The sequence below is a fragment of the Tribolium madens genome, unplaced genomic scaffold (assembly GCF_015345945.1).
Source record: "Tribolium madens isolate multiple individuals breed KSU strain unplaced genomic scaffold, Tmad_KSU_1.1 Scaffold_1;HRSCAF=32;Tcas5.2_LG8, whole genome shotgun sequence".
Taxonomy (NCBI): Eukaryota; Metazoa; Arthropoda; class Insecta; order Coleoptera; family Tenebrionidae; genus Tribolium; species Tribolium madens.
In genome coordinates this window covers 4,814,468-4,836,704 of record NW_025400984.1, presented here as the reverse complement: position 1 = coordinate 4,836,704, position 22,237 = coordinate 4,814,468, and the positions used below count along the sequence as shown (strand labels likewise).

The following is a 22,237-nucleotide window of genomic DNA, read 5'->3' as shown; positions in this document are numbered from 1 at the left end:
AAAAGTAAGAAAGGTAAAATAAATAAGTTACAATCCTAAAAAAATGTTGAAAAATACAGAAGCATGGTTAAAGCCAATTACTTTTTATACACATTGTATAAAACTAAATTAAGTGAATTACTGTAATAAAGAAACAAAAAAAAATTGGTTTAATAAATAACAAAATGTTTTGGTCTATCACGGTTGGTATGAGAATCCAGGTGAAAAATTGTTACACTTCTTAGACTCCGTGTATAATATAATATGTATATATTTTTTAAATGGTTTTAGTATTTATAATTGTGTTTCTTGTCTTTTTTTTTGTATTTTTTTTAATTTACAGTTTTAGTGACATTCTAAAGTGATAAGGTGAAAGTTGCCCCCCCTGCTCCTTCAGCTGTCAAAAATGGAGGAGTTACAGCTGTCAGAAACTTTACAACGATATTTTTCCGACGTTTTTCTTTGTTGCGACGAGGAAAAATCCGGAAGCGCCTCCCTGACCAAAACCGTCGAATTAATCAAGTCTGGCAACGTGCCCGAAGACATCATATCCCAAGTGAGTTGCTTTCTCTCCCTTTAACCTCACTTTTTGACGTTCCTGCTGTCAGATTTCAGAGATCTGTTGGGGCCAAAACACGACCAGTTTGTCTAGAAAGCAATTTTTTTCCGCTTTGAAATTAGTCGCGGCCTATCAGGCGAACATGCCCATAAATGCCGACGTAGTCACTTCCAATTTGGAGCTGCCTTTGCCGAGGTTTACTTGGAATAATCTGGAGAGTGATTCACAAGTTCCTGATTTAATCGAACTGAGAAACGATGCCAATTATGTTGACCAAATCGATGCGAACAGCACCGATTCGGAAGTTGATAGTGATACGCTTAGTATAGTTAGGAATGGATCGCCTGAAATTTCCAGTACGGCGTCTGATAGCCCTACACCAACGAATAGTGTCCAGGATAGGAGTTGGGCAATCGGGGGGGCTTGGCAGGGGTTGGTTTCAGAAGAACAAAGACAGCTTTTGGGTAAGTCTAAAGTAATGGAGTAAAATAATTAACCATTGTTTCGGTAAAATTAATCATTAAAAGCAAAACGATTTTTGTTTAATAAACAGTCAGGTGTCACGAAATTGATTAACAATTGAGTTATTAATGTGTTTGTATGACGGCATTTGCGCATACTTATTTCGAGCTTCGAAATAATCAATGTATTGTCAAATCAGACACATTACATTCATTTTTCCAAAAATGGGTACTTTTAATGAATTTTGTTTAATTAATTTAAATTACCAAACGGATACTTGCGACATATTACAACGCGTGGTTGCGGAGTACACATTATTTTTGGTTAATAAACAATTCGATAAACATGAAAATTAATGACTCGTTAAGTTATGAATTTAATTCATTTTGAAATGTTTCACATTTAGTATTGAAAAAGGAGATATTTATTTTTTGGTAAAAATATGTTCTTTCAACATAATTTTTAACTAATGACTAACTTTTTTCCGTCTTAATTTGTTTACGTCTTATGATTTCTAATAGTCTTACAATATAAAAGTTAGTTCAATAATGTTTTTTATATTTTCATTTAATTATACAGGCTGTTTCAGAACTCGCACCCTAGAGAAAAATACTGAATAAGATACCAGGAACATAGAAAGAATGCCGAAAAATTTTGACATTTATTTTTTGACGTTTGATATTTTTTATTATACAGTATGTCCCCGGATTGAGTTTACAAGGAGAAATTTTTTTTTATCTTTGATTTTACACCAAAACTGCACAGGAAAAACATTTTTTGCTTCATCTGAAACGAACAAATCTGTACTTAAAACTTCATTATTCTGATTCAGGAAAAGAAAAGTTAATTTTTCTCTTGATTTTCGACTTAAAATAATTTTTCTCTGCTTTTTAAGTCCTATCACATTGACGGTTTTATTTATTTGACAACTATATGTCACTTTGACAATTAATTTATTAATTAAATCATGATAGTTCTTGTTAAAAATGACTGGTTTTTATCTTTAAGCTGTTTCTTTGAGTTGCTGTTTATTAAAATTATGTTTTTCACAAACTTGCGTAAACTCATTTGTCAAAGTGACATCATTGTCAAAATAATAAAACCGCCAATGTGATAGGACTTAAAAAGCAGAGTAGATTATTCCAAAAGTCCAAAATCAAGAGAAAAATCAACTTTTCTTTCTACTGAGTAAACATGTAAAATTATTTTTGTAACTGAGATAAATATACAGGGCGCGCCAGAACTCGCGCCCCAGAGAAAAATGTCATATAAGGTAAGATACCAGGAACATGGAAAAAATGTTAAAAAAATTTTATCTATAAAAGTTTCGAAGTTATAAGGGTTTAAAGTTTGCACTTTGACTCTATTTATTTCTGTTGGAAAAATAATTTTCCAAGTTTTTTTGCTATAGACCATTAAATGAGGAAACAAGGAAGCTGTATGCTAAATTGTAACTCTGTTCAAAGTTATTTGTGGCTTTTATTGGCAAAATTTTTGTCCTTTTACTAAATAATTGTAAAAAAACTTATAAAGATCATCAGTATCATTAAATAGATAAGTCAAATGTCAAAATATTTTGTCAGATAGAATTTTTTAAACATTTTTTTCATGTTCCTGGTATCTTACCTTACTTGAAAATTTTCTCTGAGTTTTGGCGCATCCTCTAGAGTCAAAGTGCAAAATTTAAACCCCATAATTTTAAAATTTTCATAGATATAATTTTCTTAACAAATTTTCCATGTTCCTAATATCTTACCTTACTTGGCTTTTTTCTGTGTGGCGCAAGTTCTGAAACACCTGTATAATTATGTACTAAAAAATTAAAAATATGTAATATGCAATGCAAAAGGCTATTCTAATTTAATTTTTCTTATTGCTCTGTATTTCACATTTTTAATTAATGTATACACATTATGGTTAGAGTGGGGTAAAAGCTGGAGGTACACACCTAGGCGTGCATGCGTCCACTTTAAAAAAGAGGGGAGTTTTTGCAAGCAGTGGCGTGACGAATCTCAGTATTCGAGAATGGATGTCACTGCTCCGCGTCCCCTCTCATGTTTGCGCGCAATTAGGCTCCGCCCTGGTGTACTTCTAGATTCGACCTCATTGTAAATGTGTGTTAAAATTTTCCATTGGCAGGTACGGAGGAAGAGTCCAGCGACCGCCATAGCAGCGAAGAAGACACAGAAGTCAGCTCCGAAATCTGGACGATCAATCCCGAACAACGCGATTATTACACGAAACAATTCCGCTCCCTCCAACCGGACACCAACGCCTTACTTGCCGGTCCCGTTGCTCGCATGTTTTTCGAAAAATCCCGCCTTCCAGTTCACGAACTCCGCAAAATCTGGCAGCTGGCCGACGTGACCAAAGACGGCGCCCTCAGCCTCCAGGAATTCAACACGGCGATGCATCTAGTCGTCCTCCGACGCAACCACATCGAACTCCCTGACATCCTTCCTCCCACTCTCATCCCAGGCAATGAAACCCCCCTCTCCGTTAGCCCCGAGACCGAACCAATGCTCTCCCCCCAGACGAAAGACACCGCCAAAGAATGGACGAAATTCGTCGACAGTCCGACGAGTTCGGTGAGCTCGCCCGGCCCCAAACCGGTTAATTTCGATTTCCAAAAAATCACACTCGATAAAGACTCGAAAATCCTGCATCCGGTCCCTTTGAGAATCACTCCAGAGTGCCCTATGGCGCCCCCTGGCGAAGACTCTGTCGACAATGCTGAAGCGCACAGTCCCAAGAAATTCACCGATAATAGCGCCATCCAACGGCCACAGCCGAAAAAAATCAGCATACCGGGTCCAGGTGCCATCCCTCCACCCCCCACCACTCAAACGGGTGATGAAGGTCCAGTGAGTCTCCCCGTGTTTCCCCCGCCTAAAAAAGAAAAACCTCCTCCGCCTCCGCCCAGACCGTTCAAAAGTCACGGTCGAAGCTCCTCCCTCGATTTGAATAGGTTGAGTAAGTTGGGGGCTCCGCCCACAATCCCGCCCAGAGTTAGTCCCAATATCCAATCGAAGAAATTGATTAATCAGAGATCAGAAGGGGATGCCTTTGCCAATTTTGATAGTTTCGAAAAGTATGAAAATGTGGACGAGGGGATTTTTCCGGGTGATTTGTATGAAGCAGAGAGAAAGAAAATTTTTGCAAGGTTTACGGAATTGCCGAGGAAACACGGAGCGTTTGAAGTGTATAGAAAACCGGCGAAAAATCAAGACGGCGGCGACGAGAAGGCCAAATGGGAGTTGTTTCAGATGTTACAGGAGGAGAATACGGTGCTGTTGAGGATCTGCCAGGAATTGAGTCAGGAATTGGCCGATATTCGAGAGGAGAAAATGACGCTTAAGTTGAGATTAGAGAAGCAAATGAGTTTGGGATAGTTGGGATGAATCAAAAGAATGTTATTTAAGTTGAATCTCCAGGTATTATTAAGGCCGACAGTGCCATAAACTGCCTAAATTGTTCAATTAAGTTTATCATTGAGTGAAAGAATATTTTTTTAATATGACGTTATCAAATCAAATTTGAAAATCTTATGTATGTTGGTCAGAATTTAGGTTGTTTATATTATATATGGCTCTATTGCAGCAAAGTCTTATATTTTTTCGTGTAGCTATAGGAAGACTGTATTTTAAGATTAAATAAATACTTGAAAAATAATTAATAATTAAGGAAAAAACCGTCAATCTTCTTAATTATTATATTTGATTCCTAAAAGATAAAAAAAAACAATTAAAATTCCTATTCTCCAATACAAAACCGCAAACCCCACCCTTTACTTCTTCCCCCACCCCCACAACCCTTTGACAAACCCAGAAATCCCCGCCCCCTTTTCCTTCTTCTGCCCTCCTTCCAACTTTTCCGTTAAATCCGGCAACTCGACAAAATTCAATGCCAAATCATAAAATAGCGGTTTAGCAGGAATCGGTTCCATAGCCGGAGGCAGACTCACAATATTCGGATTTTTACTCAACAATTGAGGCTCTTCTCTAAACTCATCCAAACGCTCAATTAACGGTTTCTTACTCTTGTACACCTTTTGAGGAACTTGAATCTGATCTTCTTGCTGATCCAAAACACAGTTAGCCTGAGCTGTGATCTTATCAACATCGACGCTCTCTCTAACACTTTTTAATAAATCATCGAGTTCTTTGAGAAACTTATTTTTCGCTGGGAGTTTACTCAGGGCTTTGGAAGCAGAATCGTACAAAACGGCGGCTTCTTTGTAACGTTTTTGGGCCGCTTGCGTTTTCGCAAGGAAATAAACTCGCAATGCTTTGAAGGCTTGCAATTGTTGGTTGTAATAATCCTGAGCGAGTTTCACGTCTTTGATTGACTCATTCTGAGACAACTCGCCCGTTTGTTGGATTATTATGTCGAGTAAACGGACACAATCTTGTGATTTTCGAGTCTGTTGCATTAATAGTAAGTGTCTTTGGGACGTTCTCTCAACTCGAATTGATAACAAATAAGACAGCAAGAGTTGGTCCTGTTTTTCCGTCCTTACGACGTCTCGAGCTAGCGAAATAATGTCCCTCAAATCGATAAATAAATTTTCGAGAATTTTAATTTTCGCTTGATTATTTTCAGCATGAATCAAAGATTCATCCAAACCTTCAATACTCAAAAGAAACAGTCTGACTCGTTCGATTCTGACCGGGATTTTAATCCCAAACCATTGCACTTCGTGGAGAACCGCTTCAGTTTTTTGCTTGGATTGGGACACCAAAGCGTCGAAATTATCCAAAACCCCTTGACTCCTCAATTCTAATAAATCAACAGCTTTCTCATCCCCAATATTATAAGCGCAGTAACGCAAACTGGGAGTAATCTCCACCACCCTTTGTTTATAAGGCGCTTGCTCGTTTTCCGGCAAAGCTGAAGCGAGTTTCTCGTAAATCATTTGCGCCTTTTTCAGATTTTCAGTGGCTTTGAGCCAGATTTGGAGCTCAAATTGGAGACTACCCTGAATCCACGCCACGTAAGCTTGCGATTCGAGTTTAGTTCTGGCGTCGCACCGCTCCTGTTGGCATAATTCTTCCAGTTGGAGGGCGTAGACGCAAGCCTTGCGTAGTTTCTGAATCAGGTGAAACTTTTTCCTAGGTTCGGTATTGGCCTCTTGGCGTAGTTGCATAGCGTAAGCCCAGCAGCGCTCGGAGAGCATCAGAGGGATCTCCAGGTAGCGCTCGTCGGCTTTTTTGTCGATAATGTGGCCCTCTGTGACGTCGCGTTTTTTGAAGTGGCGTCGATCGCCTTGGGGCAGCTTGAGGACTTTACGGAGGCGCCGGATGCGGCGAGAACAGTAGCCTCGGTAGCGCTGGAAGTCGCCGTGCCGGAGGCCGTGCTGTTGTTGGGCGTTTTTGATCACTTTGAGGACTGGAAGTGTAACAGATGGTAGAAAAGTGAGGTTAGATTTGATAAAACTTACTTTCAAGAGTGAAGGGCGTTAAAGGATCCGGTTTTTTTGTGGATTTAGTGTCGTCGACGACGGGGTTTTCGGTGGGCTCTTCGGTGACCATTATGTAGACGATTTTAATTGATTTCGGATATTTTTTTTATATAGATTTGTCCTCACACTGATATAAATCCACAAATGTCAAAACGTGTATCACATTTATAGAAAACTGCAATTACAAACGGTAGTGTCATCTCTCATTTTGTATCTAAAATAACAGGATTCAGGTCACTGTAACTGATAAAAGTTATTTACTTGATTGATAACTTGATTATTATTATTATTAATTATTAATTGATCCACACGCATATAAATAATTAAAAAACAAACTTTAAGAGAATATGAAAATAGCATATTAAAGCCACATGAACAGGGTATCCGGCACATCCCCAAGTCCGACGACCAAAGACAAAAACGAAAGAAATTTTCAATTTTTTTTCTCGCGCTATTTCCTGCGCTTGCGTGAGAACTGTAGCACAGAAAAAAAAAATGTCAAAAAATCTCAAAACTAGAAACATAAAGCCTTAGAATAGTTAAAAAAAATCTAGATACGACTATTTTTCGATGAGATACAGTCTTTCAAAAATGACCAAAAAATTTAGAAAATTTGTTGTTATTTGTTCTTTTAATTGTGTTATAATTTTTTTTACTTTGGACAACATTGAGCTGTCCCGTGAGGACATGAGGCGAATGGGCGGGTTTATTAATTAAGTGCCTTTTTTTTTTTTTTTTTAAATAGATAGTTGCTTCCTCTATTTTTGCTCAATTTTTAATTCAAAAGTTACTATTTCAAATTATTTTTTTTGAAATTTGGTGTGTTAATCACTGTTTTGACGACTTTAGTACAATTGTTGGGGTAATTTGCGCCCACATCACTAGCACTTTATTGTTGTTGACTTACGAAAAATATTTGTGCTTGGCGCCATTTTAGGTTGCGTTAGGTGTCGCTCGCGTCGCGTCGTTCAAAAATGGCGTTGTGTGTGAGAGGTGAGTGATGGTGTTGACAAAAATCGAGCAATTTTGAAAATGTCCAACGCTCCATCGAGTCGTCGAAATGGTGCCCAAAAAATTCGGTTGACGAGTAAGTACAAGTTGGGTGCTTTTTCCGGAAAGTGCGGTCGAAAATACCGCATTGTCCAACTGTCAAACAATATGGCCTCATTGGGGGACCTCCCAAGTTAACAAAATTGTGATGTAACTTGTGTCTTTTCCAGTTCTTTGTGCGAGGAATTTGGTCCGGAAGGATTTGTTCCGTAAGTTGGTGCAAGGGTGGGTGTGGGAGTGGCGTTTTGATGCGTTTTTTCGCAGGACTTCCAGACCCTTTCGCGAAGATTTCAGTGGATGGTAGTGGACAATGTCATTCGACTGAGTTTGTTAAAAACACACTAGAGCCGAAATGGAACTCACACTACGATTTGTACATCGGGCGGAATGATTCCATTACGATTTCAGTGTGGAACCACCGCAAAGTCATCAAGAAGCAGGGGAGCGGGTTCTTGGGCTGCGTCCGGATTGTCAATTCGCACATCCAGAGGCTGAGAGACACCGGATGTGAGTCCCAAATTAGCGATAACGGCAATAAGACCCGATTTTTCGAATTATCAATTATCTCAAATGAGCTATTGTTGCACTCATTGAAATTTTCTACAACATCTGTTGTCACAACCCATTAAAGATAATTCGAGCCGGCGATTCTAAATTAAAATTTAATTGAGAAAGTTGAGTCGTCGCCACACTCATTTCATTATTTCTATTATTCCGCACAGAGGCTAATTTTTATGTTTATTTTTCCTGATTCAAGGTAAAACTGCAATTTAAAATATTAAACGTGCATCGATTTTGTCGAGGTAAAACCTCCTTTTCGTCGCAAAATCGATGGAAAAAATCAACGTGTAGTTAGCGGGCCGTAACGACTCGATTTCCAACCAATGTCACACCGGAAAAGGATTTTAATAAAAATAAATTACTTTCAATTCGATGCGTGTCATGTAATAACGGTTTGCGTAACTATTGTGTAAAAAAAATCATTTTTTTTTTGGTATTACGCTTTGGAGTAGGTACTTTGAAAGAGAATGAATGTGATGAATAATGTTTTATTTATTTCACTGTTGGTAGTATGAAACTCGGGCTCTTGTCATCAACAGGAAGTGTAAATCGAGCCAATCAATCAATTTGAAATCCATATTAAGCGACGAGGCAATGACGATTTTGCCGATATATGGGGTGTTTAATAAGTAATTGACGCAATTGGAAAGGTTAAGGATTAAAAACCACAACGTGATAATAAAAATTGGGACTTGAGACATCTCATTTAACAGTTTTCATGAATAAGTGACAATATGACGATCAAGTGTTTTTAAACATTTTTTTTTAAATTTTATTTTAAAAAAATTAAAATTGGTAACAAAAAAATTGGAGTTTTTTCAACGCTTTTGTCTTGAAATAATATAAAATCGCAATTTTGAAAGAGAAACTCAAATTTGTACACTACAAACTTTAAATTCTTGACTTTTTTGCAATCAGAATAGTGAATTTGACCAATTCTTTTATTATAAATTATTTTTTTATAATTTTTTCGTCATTAAGTTTAAATTACCTAAAAATAAAAGCCTCATAATTTCAATATTGTATCTCGTGTTTTGATAAGACAGTTCTCAATAACTTGGCGGTTTGCATTTCTTATAATAATATCATACCTATTTCTGCAAGCTTTGTCATCTTTACATCGTAGCAAAATATGTAATATCTAATGTTATAATTTATCACACAGATGACATTTGCGATAAAGTTGTTTGCGAAGCTGTTACCTTATTTAGGCCAAATTGTAATGCAAAAATAGCAAAACTTGTAATATAACATTTTTCACGTAATAAACAGTCGTTATAAGTAATTAAATAATCAACAACAGGTGTTTTGGTATTAGCTGCTAACTGTGATTTTTTACTATTTGTAAAGAATTTTAACACGAATTAAGGACGTTAATAAACCGAATTTTATTTTTATTGCGGATGTTTTAATAATTGTTTTATTCAACAACAAAGATTTAGTTTACATTAAGAAGGGTGCTCATTAATAATTAGTAATTACTTGGGACTAATTTAATAATAATCAATAATAATGGATAATAATCCCATCTTCTTGTGTGACTTATTTAGCTATAGAATATCAATGTTATGCATATTTTTATCTTTTATTACATTGTTTAACTTGTCAATATTATCACCATAAACAAATAAAAGGAATTTTTCATTAAAAAAATAAGCACAATGACATACCGTATCTACATCGTTTGTAAAATTATTAAAAGTCTCACATTTTTGCGTGTTGCTCATGAATCATTAAAATACAAGAGAAGCAAAAAATTGACATCCTAGCACGTGTGTGTGTGTGTGTGTGTATGTGACACAGTTATGTAACACGGAAATCGATCTGATCCATTTCCGTTTATCATATCTTCTGTTTTTAAAAAGCGAATTTTTCGCATTTCCGCTCACTTTCTACCATACACAGTACCGTAACCGTTATTTCTATTACTCAACCATATGTCGCATCATGTGTGCAGTACCGTAACGATTCAATTTCTAGATCAATGTTTGGATTTGGGGAAGGCTTGTCCAGCCGACAGCGAACCTGTTAAAGGTCAAATAATCATCTCGTTGTTATCGCGCGATGGTCCTTGTAGCGGTACGCCACTGGCCGTTGTCGGCCCTCAAGGAGAACTTCGAGGGCCGGCCGATCGTGATTCTTCACCCTCCAATAACGATGATTTGCCTCCTGGTTGGGAGGAGAGGAGGACGGACAACGGGAGGCCCTACTACGTTAATCACCTTACTAGATCTACACAATGGATTAAACCGCAATCGACGAATAAGGCAAGAAGGAGGTCCACACACCAAAACGAGAATAATAACACCAATAATGAAAATACGATAGGGGGCACTCAGGTATAACAATTGACAATTTTATGTGTTAATTAATTAATAAAATTGTGACAGATGGGCGTACCGGAAATATTAAACAATAACACAGGGGAGACTTTAACCCCCAGTTCGAGTACATCACCGGTGTCGCCTGTGGTCAGTCCACAAAAAACCACATCCACGCCTCAAACAACCGACAATAGAAACAATTTTATAACGTTATCGCCAACTTCGACGTCTGTAGTTTCGGCCCCTAATAACATCAGTTGTAACGTCCCTAATGGGGAAAATGCGAACATTGTGAGTCCCCAGATAGGGCAAAGGGCTATCGTACGTGGCGAAAGGAGGCAGAGGAGTACGGAGGAAAGGCGAGACGGGAGTAGTAGGAGGAGGTCAGGGAGGAACAACAGGAATTCGGGGGGGACGGCGCAAGGGCCAGTGACGCAAAACAGCAAGCTGGATTTGCCTCCCGGTTATGGTTTGTTGATTTATCTAATTAAAAATGAAAAATTAAAAAAATGAATTACAGAGTTGAGAACAACTCAACAGGGACAGGTGTACTTCTACCACATTCCCACCGGTGTATCAACGTGGCACGACCCTCGAATACCCAAAGATTTAGCTCCATTGAGTCTGGCTTTGGACCATTTGGGTCCTCTACCTCCCGGTTGGGAGATGCGTCAAACAGCCTCAGGACGGGTATTAACTCCCCACGACTCTTAAATCTTTTATTATTATTATTTTTTTGATAGATATATTTTGTTGACCACAACAACCGGACGACTCAATTCACCGATCCCCGTCTCAACACTCAAATACTCAATAATATTTTGCGCAGAGCTAGCGCCACTTCAACGACAACTCCCACAACTAGAACAACACCTACTACGACAACAGCAAGTACAACATCAGCTTCAACTTCGACGACAACGGTTACGACAACGACAACAACTGCTGCACCTCAAAACCCAGCACCGCTTTCACCCAGACCGAGGATAGTTGAGGAGCTTCCTCAAGGTCTTCTCAACGATTGCGATCATTTACCGAAATACCGGCGCGATTTAGTTGCGAAATTGAAGACTTTGAGGGCGGAATTGACGGCATTACAGCCGCAAAGTGGTCATTGTAGACTTGAAGTTTCGCGAAATGAAGTGTTTGAAGAGAGTTATAGACTTATAATGAAAATGCGACCGAAAGATATGCGTAAAAGACTGATGGTGAAGTTTAAGGGTGAGGAAGGGTTGGATTACGGGGGAGTTGCACGCGAGTGGTTGCATTTATTATCGCGGGAAATGTTGAATCCTCAATACGGGTTGTTTCAGTACAGTCGCGATGATCATTATACGTTGCAGATTAATCCGGATTCGGCGGTAAATCCGGAACATTTGTCGTATTTTCATTTTGTTGGGAGGATTTTGGGGATTGCAGTGTTTCATAATCATCAATTGGAGGGAGGGTTTACGTTGCCGTTTTATAAACAGTTGCTAAATAAACCAATCACGTTGCAAGATATCGAAGGGGTGGATCCCGAACTGCACAGGAGTCTCACCTGGATGCTGTATGTATTTTAATAAATCAAACACAAGTTTTTAATTGATTTTTTTTTAATAGCGAGAATAACATCGACGGCGTTCTTGACACCACCTTCTCCGTCGAGAACAACAGTTTCGGTATTATTAAAGTCCACGAACTGAAACCGAGCGGCGCCACCATTCCAGTAACCGAAGACAACAAACGCGAATACGTTAAACTTTACGTAAATTATCGTTTTATGCGCGGTATTGAGCAACAATTCCTCGCACTTCAGAAAGGTTTCACCGAACTGATTCCTCCCTCTCTTCTTCGAGCTTTTGACGAACGCGAACTAGAACTAGTGATAAGCGGAATCGGTTCTATAGACATCGCCGATTGGCGTAGTCACACGCGACTCAAACACTGTACACAGGAAACCCCAGTTGTTCAATGGTTTTGGCAAGTGGTGGAGTCGTATTCGGAGGAGATGAGGGCGAGGTTGTTGCAGTTTGTTACAGGGTCGTCTCGAGTGCCCCTTCAAGGTTTTAAGGCTTTGCAAGGGAGTACGGGAGCGGCGGGACCTAGGCTTTTTACTATACACTGTATAGATTGTTCACCGCAGAATTTGCCTAAAGCACATACTTGTTTTAATAGAATTGATATTCCTCCCTATGATAGTTATCAGACGTTGGCCGATAAGTTGACACAGGCTGTGGAGGAAACGTGCGGGTTTGCCGTGGAGTGATAATAGTGAAACAAGTTGTTATTTTAAACAACTTTGAAATTGTTTTTCGCATATCATTGGTCTTGGGAAAGACTGAAGAGTGCCTTGCTTAGCTCTCACGGTTCAAAAGTGCCTAAAGCTAGTCATTTCACGCTCGTAGCTCGCTTTAATACCAAATTTGTTTTCCGAAAATCCAACACGTTGGTGATAGTAAATGCCTAAATTGATGGCCAAAAGTGCTTTAAATCAACAATAAAGATTCTATTGTAGCTATTGTTAATTAATGATGATGTTTATCTCAGTAAAAAAGACAAATATATTTTTATGTAGTTTCCTCGGAGGAAATGGAGTATTTGTTTTGTGATTCTTTTTCTGTAAATATTTCATACACGCGAACTGATTTATGAGTAGGTTTAATGAGTTGATAAGCGGTATTGTGATTTTTTTCTATAATTTATCCATTTGTACATAGTTTTAACTTTTGCACCCTTTGTTATCTACTTTGTAAATTTTTTTCTATTTTAAAATAAGTATACACAAAGCAATAATGTAATGTTATAGTGATAAACGAGTTTTTCAACAGCACTTGATTGTATCACAATGATATTTTTTAAGTTACAATTTAGTTTTTTCATGATCACTGCAAGAATACTCCTCGATGTACATAATTTTTGGTTGGTTTTGTTCCCTTTCTCAATACGTCTTGTTCATTTTTAGTGATAATTTATTTGTGGTGTTTATGTTAAGATTTATTTGTATATTGCATCCAGATGAATATATTTTAAACTATTTTATAATCGGGAAATTTTACTACGTCCTATGTCCATTAAACAAAAGGAAAAATAAGGTGCGACGACTTGATTTCGCTTTTTTATTACGTGTTAAATGGCTTTGGTAACTAAAAAAACAACTATACAACAACGCAACAGTATTAATGATTACAAAACAAAACAAACTGATTTATGCTAATGACTATACTACACAGAAACAGTGTTATTAATTATTATAACTATTTACAATCTCAAAATGGCCATTCAGTCGCCATTTTGAGCAACCCGATTGAAAATTCCCGAACTTGTTTTATCTTCGCACAACCAAAAAACATAAAATTAATGTAAACAAACTACTCGCTAATTTATGACTCGAGGATTTAACTATTTTGACGTGATTGCTCATTGTTGTTGATGTCATGTGATCATGATCATGATCGTTTTCATGATTATGATCGTGATAGTCGGCTTGTGGCTCCGGTTCAGGACTCGGAAGTGGCTCTGGTGTCATTCTACTCTCATTATGAAACATCCTTTCGCCCCTGTTTAAATCATAATTGAAATTATCATCATATAAGTAATTTTTCCCACCCACGAAAGCTGTTATCAGTCTAAAATTATACTCGCTTAAATCAAACTCATCATAAATAAATCTATTGAGCCGGTTCATAAGCACTGTCAAGTTTCCACTTGTATCCAACGTTAGAGAGTTGGGCCACTCGAGGTGTTTGCTGTCTTGGGCAATTAATTTTTGGCCCGATTGGAATGGAGTGCGACTGTCCCATCTACCAACAGCGTTGTTGCCCAATAGGGTGTAGTAGAGAATCCCCTGGTTGTCCATAACCATCCCCACCGACTGTGACGACTTCAACCCCAAGTCTTTGATGGACGTGTTGGAAGAGTTGCGGAGGCTTGAAGTGTTGATAGAGTAGAGGTGGAGGCTTGACAGGGGGCTGAAGTAAACTTCCCGGTCTTCATTGACTACGAGTTTGTCATCGTTTGTGTGAATTTTGGGGCCTAAGGCAATGCCGGCGATGTTGATGGGGGCCGAGATGGGGACACCGTTGACGGAAAAAAGGGTGGCGGAGCGGTCGGCCGACATGGTTTGGGAGCGGATTTTCCACGAACGGTTCTCTTTCACCGAGAAGACGATTATTCCTGAAAAAAAAAATAAAAACTGTGATGACATAATAAAAAATAAAAATGCCACTCCTTTGTTGAAATATGAATGGAAAATGTTATAAATAATAAATTTGTGTGTCTTATGTCATGTAGTGGGAGTGGTCGGTAACAAATTGGGAACACTAGAAGAAAAAAGTGTGAATTATATTTTTACAGATTTCTTCATTCTTTTGTAATACAATTACAATTGTTTTGCTCATTTTTTATTTATTTATCTGTTATTCAACCAACCGCAATGCTATAATGTTTACTACAACGTTAATTAGTTTTTTACGACTTATTGTTTATACGTAAAAATTTTGAGGACAGAACAATATAATAAAATTAAGAAAATGTCAAAGTTTACGTATTTTCCTAATGGTAATTTATGGTAAATAAAGCAGTTTGCTAAATGTATTTGTAGAAAAACATCTTATTTCACAAAAAATACACAGAAACATACTTTTTTTAGAAGTAATATAACAAAATTTAAATTATCTTATTCACTCCTAATTTTTAATGATGTTTAATGTTACTATCCTCATTTATTAATCAATTTAATTTTAAATGAACATAACAATCATATTAAGTGGTTATATTTGTTCGGACAATAGTAAAAAGGAACACTTGATTAACTAAAAGGTCCTTAAAGAAGAACCAACAATTTTTTGCAACTGTCGTTTTACATTATTCTTCCATATTCTATACTCATGTCAGTGACTTTTGCCGTACTTGTAATTGTTAAAACTGTGCTCGTCCCGTATCTCTTGAATATTAACAATGCCGAAACACAGTTTTACTGTTACGTTGCAATCGTAGTTCGTGATTTTTTTATTAAAAAGTTTGAAATTTACGGATGTTTCTACTAATTTCGTAGATTGTGACTCATACTTTAATTACTTTCAGTTTAATATTTGACTTGACATTTACTTTAACATCCTTTTATTTTCACATAATTTATGCGTTATGTATCTCTACATCAAAATTTGCCAACAAAGTAAATAAGTTTGAATTTTGTACTTTTTTTTATAAATACAGGGTGTTTGAAAATTGGCCTACCATTACTTACTCAGAATATAAGAAAAATGTTGAAAAAATGCTTAAGGTCATATTTTACAAAATCTGAAGCTACAAACTTACTTTGGTAAGTTTTTCAATTCACATTTTCTCAATTTTTTTTTCTCAACTTATCGTTTGATATATTAATGATGAATAAATGTTGATGCATCTGCTGCTTATTTTTGCATCTAGCAATATGTTATACTAACGTTTGCAGATATATGACAACACTGTGTAATATTTTTTTCTGTCGTCTTGGTTTTCCCTAAGAAACGGTTTGTGGGCTTTTAGGAATAATCAATTTTTACTGTATTTACAACGCTGTCAGATCCATTTTTTAATCGGAGTACGTTTATTACCAACTTAAATGGTAATTTTTTTTAAATTATTTTTATTTTATATGTAAATATTTTGCTACCGCCTTTCATGATGTTTTTTGAGGGTTTCGTATACAGTGTGTCTCCGTACAGATGAAATGACTCTTGCAAAAGATAAAAAATTCTTGATTTAAATTTTATTTTTTTTGAGTTCAGGCTTGTTTGGTTAAAGACTAATTTCTAACGCAATTTTAATTTTGAAAAATCAAGTACGAGTATGTCTTGGAAATTTTCAAAAAACTTATTTTACTGTAAAGTGCTTTTTATGTGGTAAATACCACAAAAAGTTATGAAGAAAAGTTATTTGGAATCAACATCTCGGCCTTTACACCAAATTACAAAATTATTGGCCAACTATGATTTTTTTATGTTTATTTCACACAAAGAATTTTTTTAACAGTTTTTTAATTATATTTTGAAAAAAAAAATGAAAAATTATAGTTGGCCGATGTTTTTGAAATTTGGTGGGTATAGGGGCCTAAACACCTTTTTTTTGCCACATAAAAGGCACTTACAGAAAAATAGTATTTTTTGAAATTTTCCAAGGGATACTTGATTTTTCAAAACTTAGAAATTAGTCGTTAACCAAGCAGAGCTAAACCCCAAAAAATTAAAATTTTAATCGAGAATTGTTTATATTTTACAAAAGTCGTTTCACATATCTGGAGAAACACTGTATAGCTATTATGGTATAATATCCTAATGTACTTCTTTAATTAATGAGTAATTAAAGAACGTAATTACGATATAATTATTGCTTGCAGTTTTTGCACGAAACTTTAGCCTCAAGCCACTGATTGTAATTTATATTTATTGTTTGTCTGTTTACTGTAATTGGAATTGCAGTTTCATAATTGCATAAAGGTTAAATTTACTACAACTTCTCATTTTACAACTTTTATATCTTTGGAAAATTACGTATTACGGTTACAGCTGTTGGCTGCTTTATTTAATTTGTTTATATTCTCAATTAAAATAATTAAAATTAAAAAAAACAAGCTTAATTGTGAGCAATTTTAATGAAAATCACACATAAATATAAGAGAAGCATTTGATGGGTTTATATTTGTTAATAATGCTAAATTAATTAGCTAATGTATAATTTTTGGACTTTGTTGTTTTTTTACCTGGATCAGTGGCGCTATTATCCGTAATATAGGCAAACCCCCCGTCGGTGTCATCCACAACAATATCGTATAAAAAACTCCCGTTTCTCGCCGCCACCTCCTCCGGGAAATTGAACACCGTGGTCACCCTTCCCTCCCTTAACCCAAACACTACCAACTTGGGTCCGCACTTCACTATGGGTTCCATCAACGTTTGCACTCTTCCTCCATCAATAATCCACACTTGGCCTTTGGTGTCAATCTCCACGTTTTGCACATTTTGCAAATTGTTACAATCCCCCCCGATTCGGTTCATCTCCCAGGAGGGGAAGGGCTCCAAGGGCGGCGCCGTGTCCTGTGTGGGCCCAGCTTTGATCCTTGCTAGCGTCGCTGGTACTCCCTTCTTCATCCTGGGGAGCGTCAAGTAGTAGTAATCCTCGAAGTACTTAATCCCGGAAACGATGGTATTCTCCGGGATGTAGTCTCCGGTGGCGGTGGCCGTCTTGAGGGTGTCCTCGTCCGGCCAAGTGAAATTGAGGTACTTCCATTGTCGGATGACGTAAAATTTGCTCGTTTGAGTGTGGATTGAGGTGAAAAAGGTGAACAGGAGGAAGGTGAGAGTGTTCATTGCGAGTGGTCAAGTTCAACTAAGAGTACTTTGAGTGTGCAACGGTTTTATATGAGGGGACTTGCTAATAGAAGTGAGTCAGTTGAGTGACGCATTTTGACTACTGATGGGTCTTAAGAAGTTAAAGCATTTTTGATCAAAAATCGGAAAAGAGAAGGGACAATGGGTGTGGGTATGCACGATTGGGATCAAGCACGATTTACATTTTTTGATTCGGTATCAAATTGTTTTTTTTATCTTCAATTGGTTGTTAGATCGTCTTTAAACTGGTTTGGTGTGTTTTATTTATTACGCTTGAGTTACTGCATAGATAAATAAAACTTGGCCAGTGGAAAGTTTGTTTGAAATTTTCTGGAGGCTATCGGCTTTGTTGTTGTTGGATAAGAATGCTCTGGTATCTCTTTATCGGTCGATAGATCATTGTGGTGCTTGATAGACCACTTTCTAAGAGGATTACAAGAGGAAGTAATTACTGTTCGTGGGATTTGTGGGAAAAATCGGGCAAAAAATCGAAATACTGAATTTTTTTCTAAATTTTTTGTATAGGCTCGAAACAAATAATTTTACAGTTTTGAATAAAAAATCAAATAATAGGATTGCAAAAGTGAAAACTCATTGCTTATATAATAAACAACAAAAAAACCAAACAAGACTAGAAAAGATGAAAAAAGTTTGACATAAATTACGTTCAAAAACGAGGGACCGTTAACTTGAAAATAATGTCTGTATAAATAATTCCAATTTCAAAAAAAAATCGAAATTCTAGTAATTTCAATAAAAATCCAACGAAATTTTAGTAATTCTTATAATTCCAAGTTAATTCCCGTAATTCTAACTTAATTCCGATAGTTCTAAGAAAATCAATAACGTAATTTGAAAAAGACATTATCTCCTATAATTTCAAAAAAAAAACAATTCTAGTTTTTCACAAATAATGCCATTAATACCAAAAAAATCCACCGAAAACCTTGTAATTTCACTAATTTATCGTAATTCTATTGTGTGCAGATTAATTTCTACAATTCAAAATTAATTTCTGTAATTCCAACTTCATTTTGTTAATCTACCATAATTCCCACAAGAATTCCAGAAAGATTCGAGAAAATCACAAATAATTTCAGTACTTAATTCTAAAAAGATTTTACCAAAATTAATAATAATTAATTAATAATCCGTCGTAATTCTATTGTTTTCAGATTAATTCCTTTAACTCCAAATTAATTCAACTTTAATTTCTGTAATTCCAACTTAATTTTTGTAATTACACAATAAATTCAATATTTAACGTAATTTTGAACACATTATTATCTCTGATTATTCCAAAAAGAATTCCAGTAATTCAGAAATAATACCAATAATTCACAAATAATGCCAATAATTCCAAAATAAATCCAGTAATTCTAAACAATTTAAATAAATTTCAAGCAATTTTGCTTGAATTCCAAAAATTTGTACAACTCATTCATTAACGGTTCCTCGTGTAAAAGCGAAGAAATTGTGATTAGAAATAGAAGAGTTGTAGAATAACAGAAAAAAAGAATAAAGCTGAGTAAAATTAAAAAGTGTTACCGAAGATACAAAATTGTTGAACTACAGTAAAAAAAAAATTTGATATTTTTTTTCTTTTGGTTCATTCAAGCACAAATGAAATTAAAACCGAATAAATAGCTTTCTCATCTTTAGTTGTAGCCTTCAAACCCGCATAATTTGTATAAAAATATTTGCTTTTTGTTGCTAAATAGTGAAACATCAACTTGAAACGCGTTAGGTACTTAATTATAATTAGCGAAATTGTTTTGTGAAAACAGTCGCAAAAACGGGAATTTGAGATAAAAGCCAGGATGTGTACCCAATTTTACGAATTCACTGATTACACCGATAAATAAGCACAGAGAGCACAAAATTATTACATTTTACATTTTTATGATTGGTAAACAGAGCAGAACTGGCGATGACATTGACAAGAATAACGTTTCACACATTTTCAATTTTCTTTTCGTCACTGTTATCCTCTTATGTCTATATGTTTATTTCTTACATAAGTGAGGATAAGATGGTTGCGTCCTTGTCATTTATGTTACTGTTTATTTTTATTTACATTTTAATTCCTCAACCTTCGTAGCTTTGTTCAAGACAATATGAGGTTGAGGCTATCATTAAACTTGACTTCATTTCAGAGAGAAAAGTTAAAGTTACTCGCAAAAATTTGTCTATAAAATTTGTTTATAAATAAGAGTGAATCACGAATTAATTAGTGATTAAGCGATGGTTTCAAGGTGACAACGAACCAGGAATATCAATTTTATACCCATTTATTGATTTGTAAAAACATTTTGTTGCACTAGGTTGGCACGCTTTTGTTGTATCATCTTTACAATAAATAAATTTCATTATTGACTCATTGTTTACTTTCCATTAATACAGTCATGACAATGTTATTATTATTCCAACATAGTGTTTGCTGTTTGTGTAAAAAATAAGCTAGCACTCTTTAAAGCACAAAGATTTTATCATCTCTTATATAACATTTCGACTTGTAGCAATAAATAATTCTTTTTATCAATTGGCGTTGGTGTTCTCACATTAGCAACTTTAGGTAGTTTTTCTTAAGGCGCCAGTCAATTATTTGAAAAAATCTCTTAGAATACGTAACAATCTTAAGAAGTGTGTAGGTTGAACAATAAACGTATAGGTCACAGAGAATTGACTGTCAACTCGTTCCATATAAAAGGAAATTGAACTATAAATTCTAGTAAAAGTACTTTTCGTTAAACGAGTGGAGGAATTAAGTCATGGTTGTGGGCAGGCATATTTCGTGATTGCGATAATTGTTTGTTTAAATTTTTACTATTATTAAATAATTATTTGGCTGTAATGAGATGGGAAGGTTGTTGGAATGTGGAAACTTGTTAGTTATTCAAAGCTGTGGGGTTTTACACGCACTTTATACCCATTATTGTAATTTTACATTTTTGTAACAAATTTATTCGCAGCTTTAACAATACAATTTAAATAAAAAAGTTAACAGATAAATATTACTGTGTTAAAAAAATAAACAAAAATAAACCAAGCGCACACAATAATAAACATTTAAAATGAGTTATTAGGCAACACATAAAACATTCAAATGTTGAATTTTGTCTTTTTTATTGCATAGAAATACATTGAAAAGACTTTCCAATGAGTAATTCATTATCGTCTTTTTATAAGTAGAACACGTTTTAGCAGTATCATCATTTTTATTAATTTTCTCGAAATTTCGAACAAAAATACTTTTCATTTTATTTTTGTATTTCTTTGTACTGTTTTTTTTTTTTGTATAAACCTTAAGTAAAATGAACGTATAACTAAAAATACATTACCAAACAAGCAAAAATTTTCTCACGTTTAGAAAAAAAAAAGGTTTTTTAATCACTTGGCTCTGAAAATTGATCACTAGAATAGCATTTTTAAAACACGTATTATTATTGCGCATTGAAATGTTATTCACTGCGAAAATGCAATTGCGGCGCATATATTATTTATAAATAAAACTTAATTAATGTTATTAAATCTTGATTGTTTAGCAAATTAGTTTAACAAAAATACAAAAATATTATATCTAAATGTCATGTAGGATATTGAATTTAGAATATAAATGCTTTAGTACATAAAAAATTATTTTTTTTATACTCAGAATAGATTAAATACTACAACTTTAGAAGCAACTTTTTTGCGATTCAGTTGTTTTTTTTATCTAACATTTATTTTTTATTCTCGTCTTCATATTATAGTTAACGCATTTTGTTATTTTTTACTTTTCAATTTTGTTTTGTTTTTTACAATTTTTCTTGTTTTTGTCTTTGTCGAATCTTTAAATTTTCTTTTTTTTGGATTTTTATTTGTTTTTTTATTTGTCTTTCTTTTAAAGCAATTTTTTGCTTTTTTATAGTCGTTACAAGTACAAACGGCTTTTTTCTTTTTTAATTTGTTTTTTCTTCAACAATTAATTTTTCATTTGTACTCCTATTATTTTCTGAATTTTATTCTGGCGCTAATTACTGCTACGTGCATAAAAAATAATACGGAAATAAATATGAGAAGCAAAAAAAAAACTACAAAAATAAATGCGAATTTTAAAACTAAGCTATTCATAGAGATAAATTAACATTAAAGGAACTGTAAATTAAAATAACATTAAGTTATTATTCAAATGTAAAAAAATGTATTAAATTGTATACAAGACGAATACAAATTTAAAGATAAAATTAGAAAATACAAATTAGAAGTTAAATGTTTAAATCTTTTTTAAGATTTGAAAGAAAAATATTGAAAACTTACTAAAGTAGTAGAAGGCGGCAGAGGAAGAGAAAAAAGAAAATAAAAGCAATACTAATGAAAAAAATAAAAATAATACTCCTAACTAAGAATAGTGAAAAATATTCTAAAATTTCCATTTTTGTTTAAATTGGTTTAAAAGCAGGTTTGCCAAGTTGAGCTTAACCGCACCATCCTTTTATTATTATTTTCACTG

The 22,237-nt window shown here is 35.0% G+C and overlaps 4 protein-coding genes across 4 annotated transcripts; 2 read left to right on the top strand and 2 right to left on the bottom strand.

Annotated features, from left to right (window-relative positions):
• The first annotated feature begins 354 nt into the window (after window positions 1–354).
• Window positions 355–4,668, top strand: LOC123016402 (ralBP1-associated Eps domain-containing protein 1). The gene is made up of 3 exons (XM_044416773.1): window positions 355–535; window positions 588–1,002; window positions 3,140–4,668. The coding sequence occupies exons 1-3, from the start codon at window positions 386–388 to the stop codon at window positions 4,390–4,392; spliced, it is 1,818 nt and encodes a 605-aa protein (XP_044272708.1). The 5' UTR covers window positions 355–385; the 3' UTR covers window positions 4,393–4,668.
• Window positions 4,669–4,787: 119 nt separating this feature from the next.
• Window positions 4,788–6,615, bottom strand: LOC123004546 (signal recognition particle subunit SRP68). The gene is made up of 2 exons (XM_044397888.1): window positions 6,441–6,615; window positions 4,788–6,388 (listed from the first exon to the last, which is right to left on the bottom strand). Exons 1-2 carry the CDS (start codon window positions 6,529–6,531, stop codon window positions 4,788–4,790), a joined length of 1,692 nt encoding a protein of 563 aa, XP_044253823.1. The 5' UTR covers window positions 6,532–6,615.
• Window positions 6,616–7,418: 803 nt separating this feature from the next.
• On the top strand, window positions 7,419–13,420 carry LOC123004545 (E3 ubiquitin-protein ligase SMURF2). The gene is made up of 8 exons (XM_044397887.1): window positions 7,419–7,548; window positions 7,682–7,720; window positions 7,776–8,018; window positions 10,053–10,411; window positions 10,463–10,865; window positions 10,917–11,086; window positions 11,140–11,945; window positions 11,999–13,420. Exons 1-8 carry the CDS (start codon window positions 7,494–7,496, stop codon window positions 12,642–12,644), a joined length of 2,721 nt encoding a protein of 906 aa, XP_044253822.1. The 5' UTR covers window positions 7,419–7,493; the 3' UTR covers window positions 12,645–13,420.
• A 60-nt stretch (window positions 13,421–13,480) lies between these two features.
• On the bottom strand, window positions 13,481–17,839 carry LOC123004547 (protein yellow-like). Its single transcript, XM_044397889.1, has 2 exons — window positions 17,118–17,839; window positions 13,481–14,551 (listed from the first exon to the last, which is right to left on the bottom strand). Exons 1-2 carry the CDS (start codon window positions 17,722–17,724, stop codon window positions 13,704–13,706), a joined length of 1,455 nt encoding a protein of 484 aa, XP_044253824.1. The 5' UTR covers window positions 17,725–17,839; the 3' UTR covers window positions 13,481–13,703.
• Between the last annotated feature and the right edge of the window lie 4,398 nt (window positions 17,840–22,237).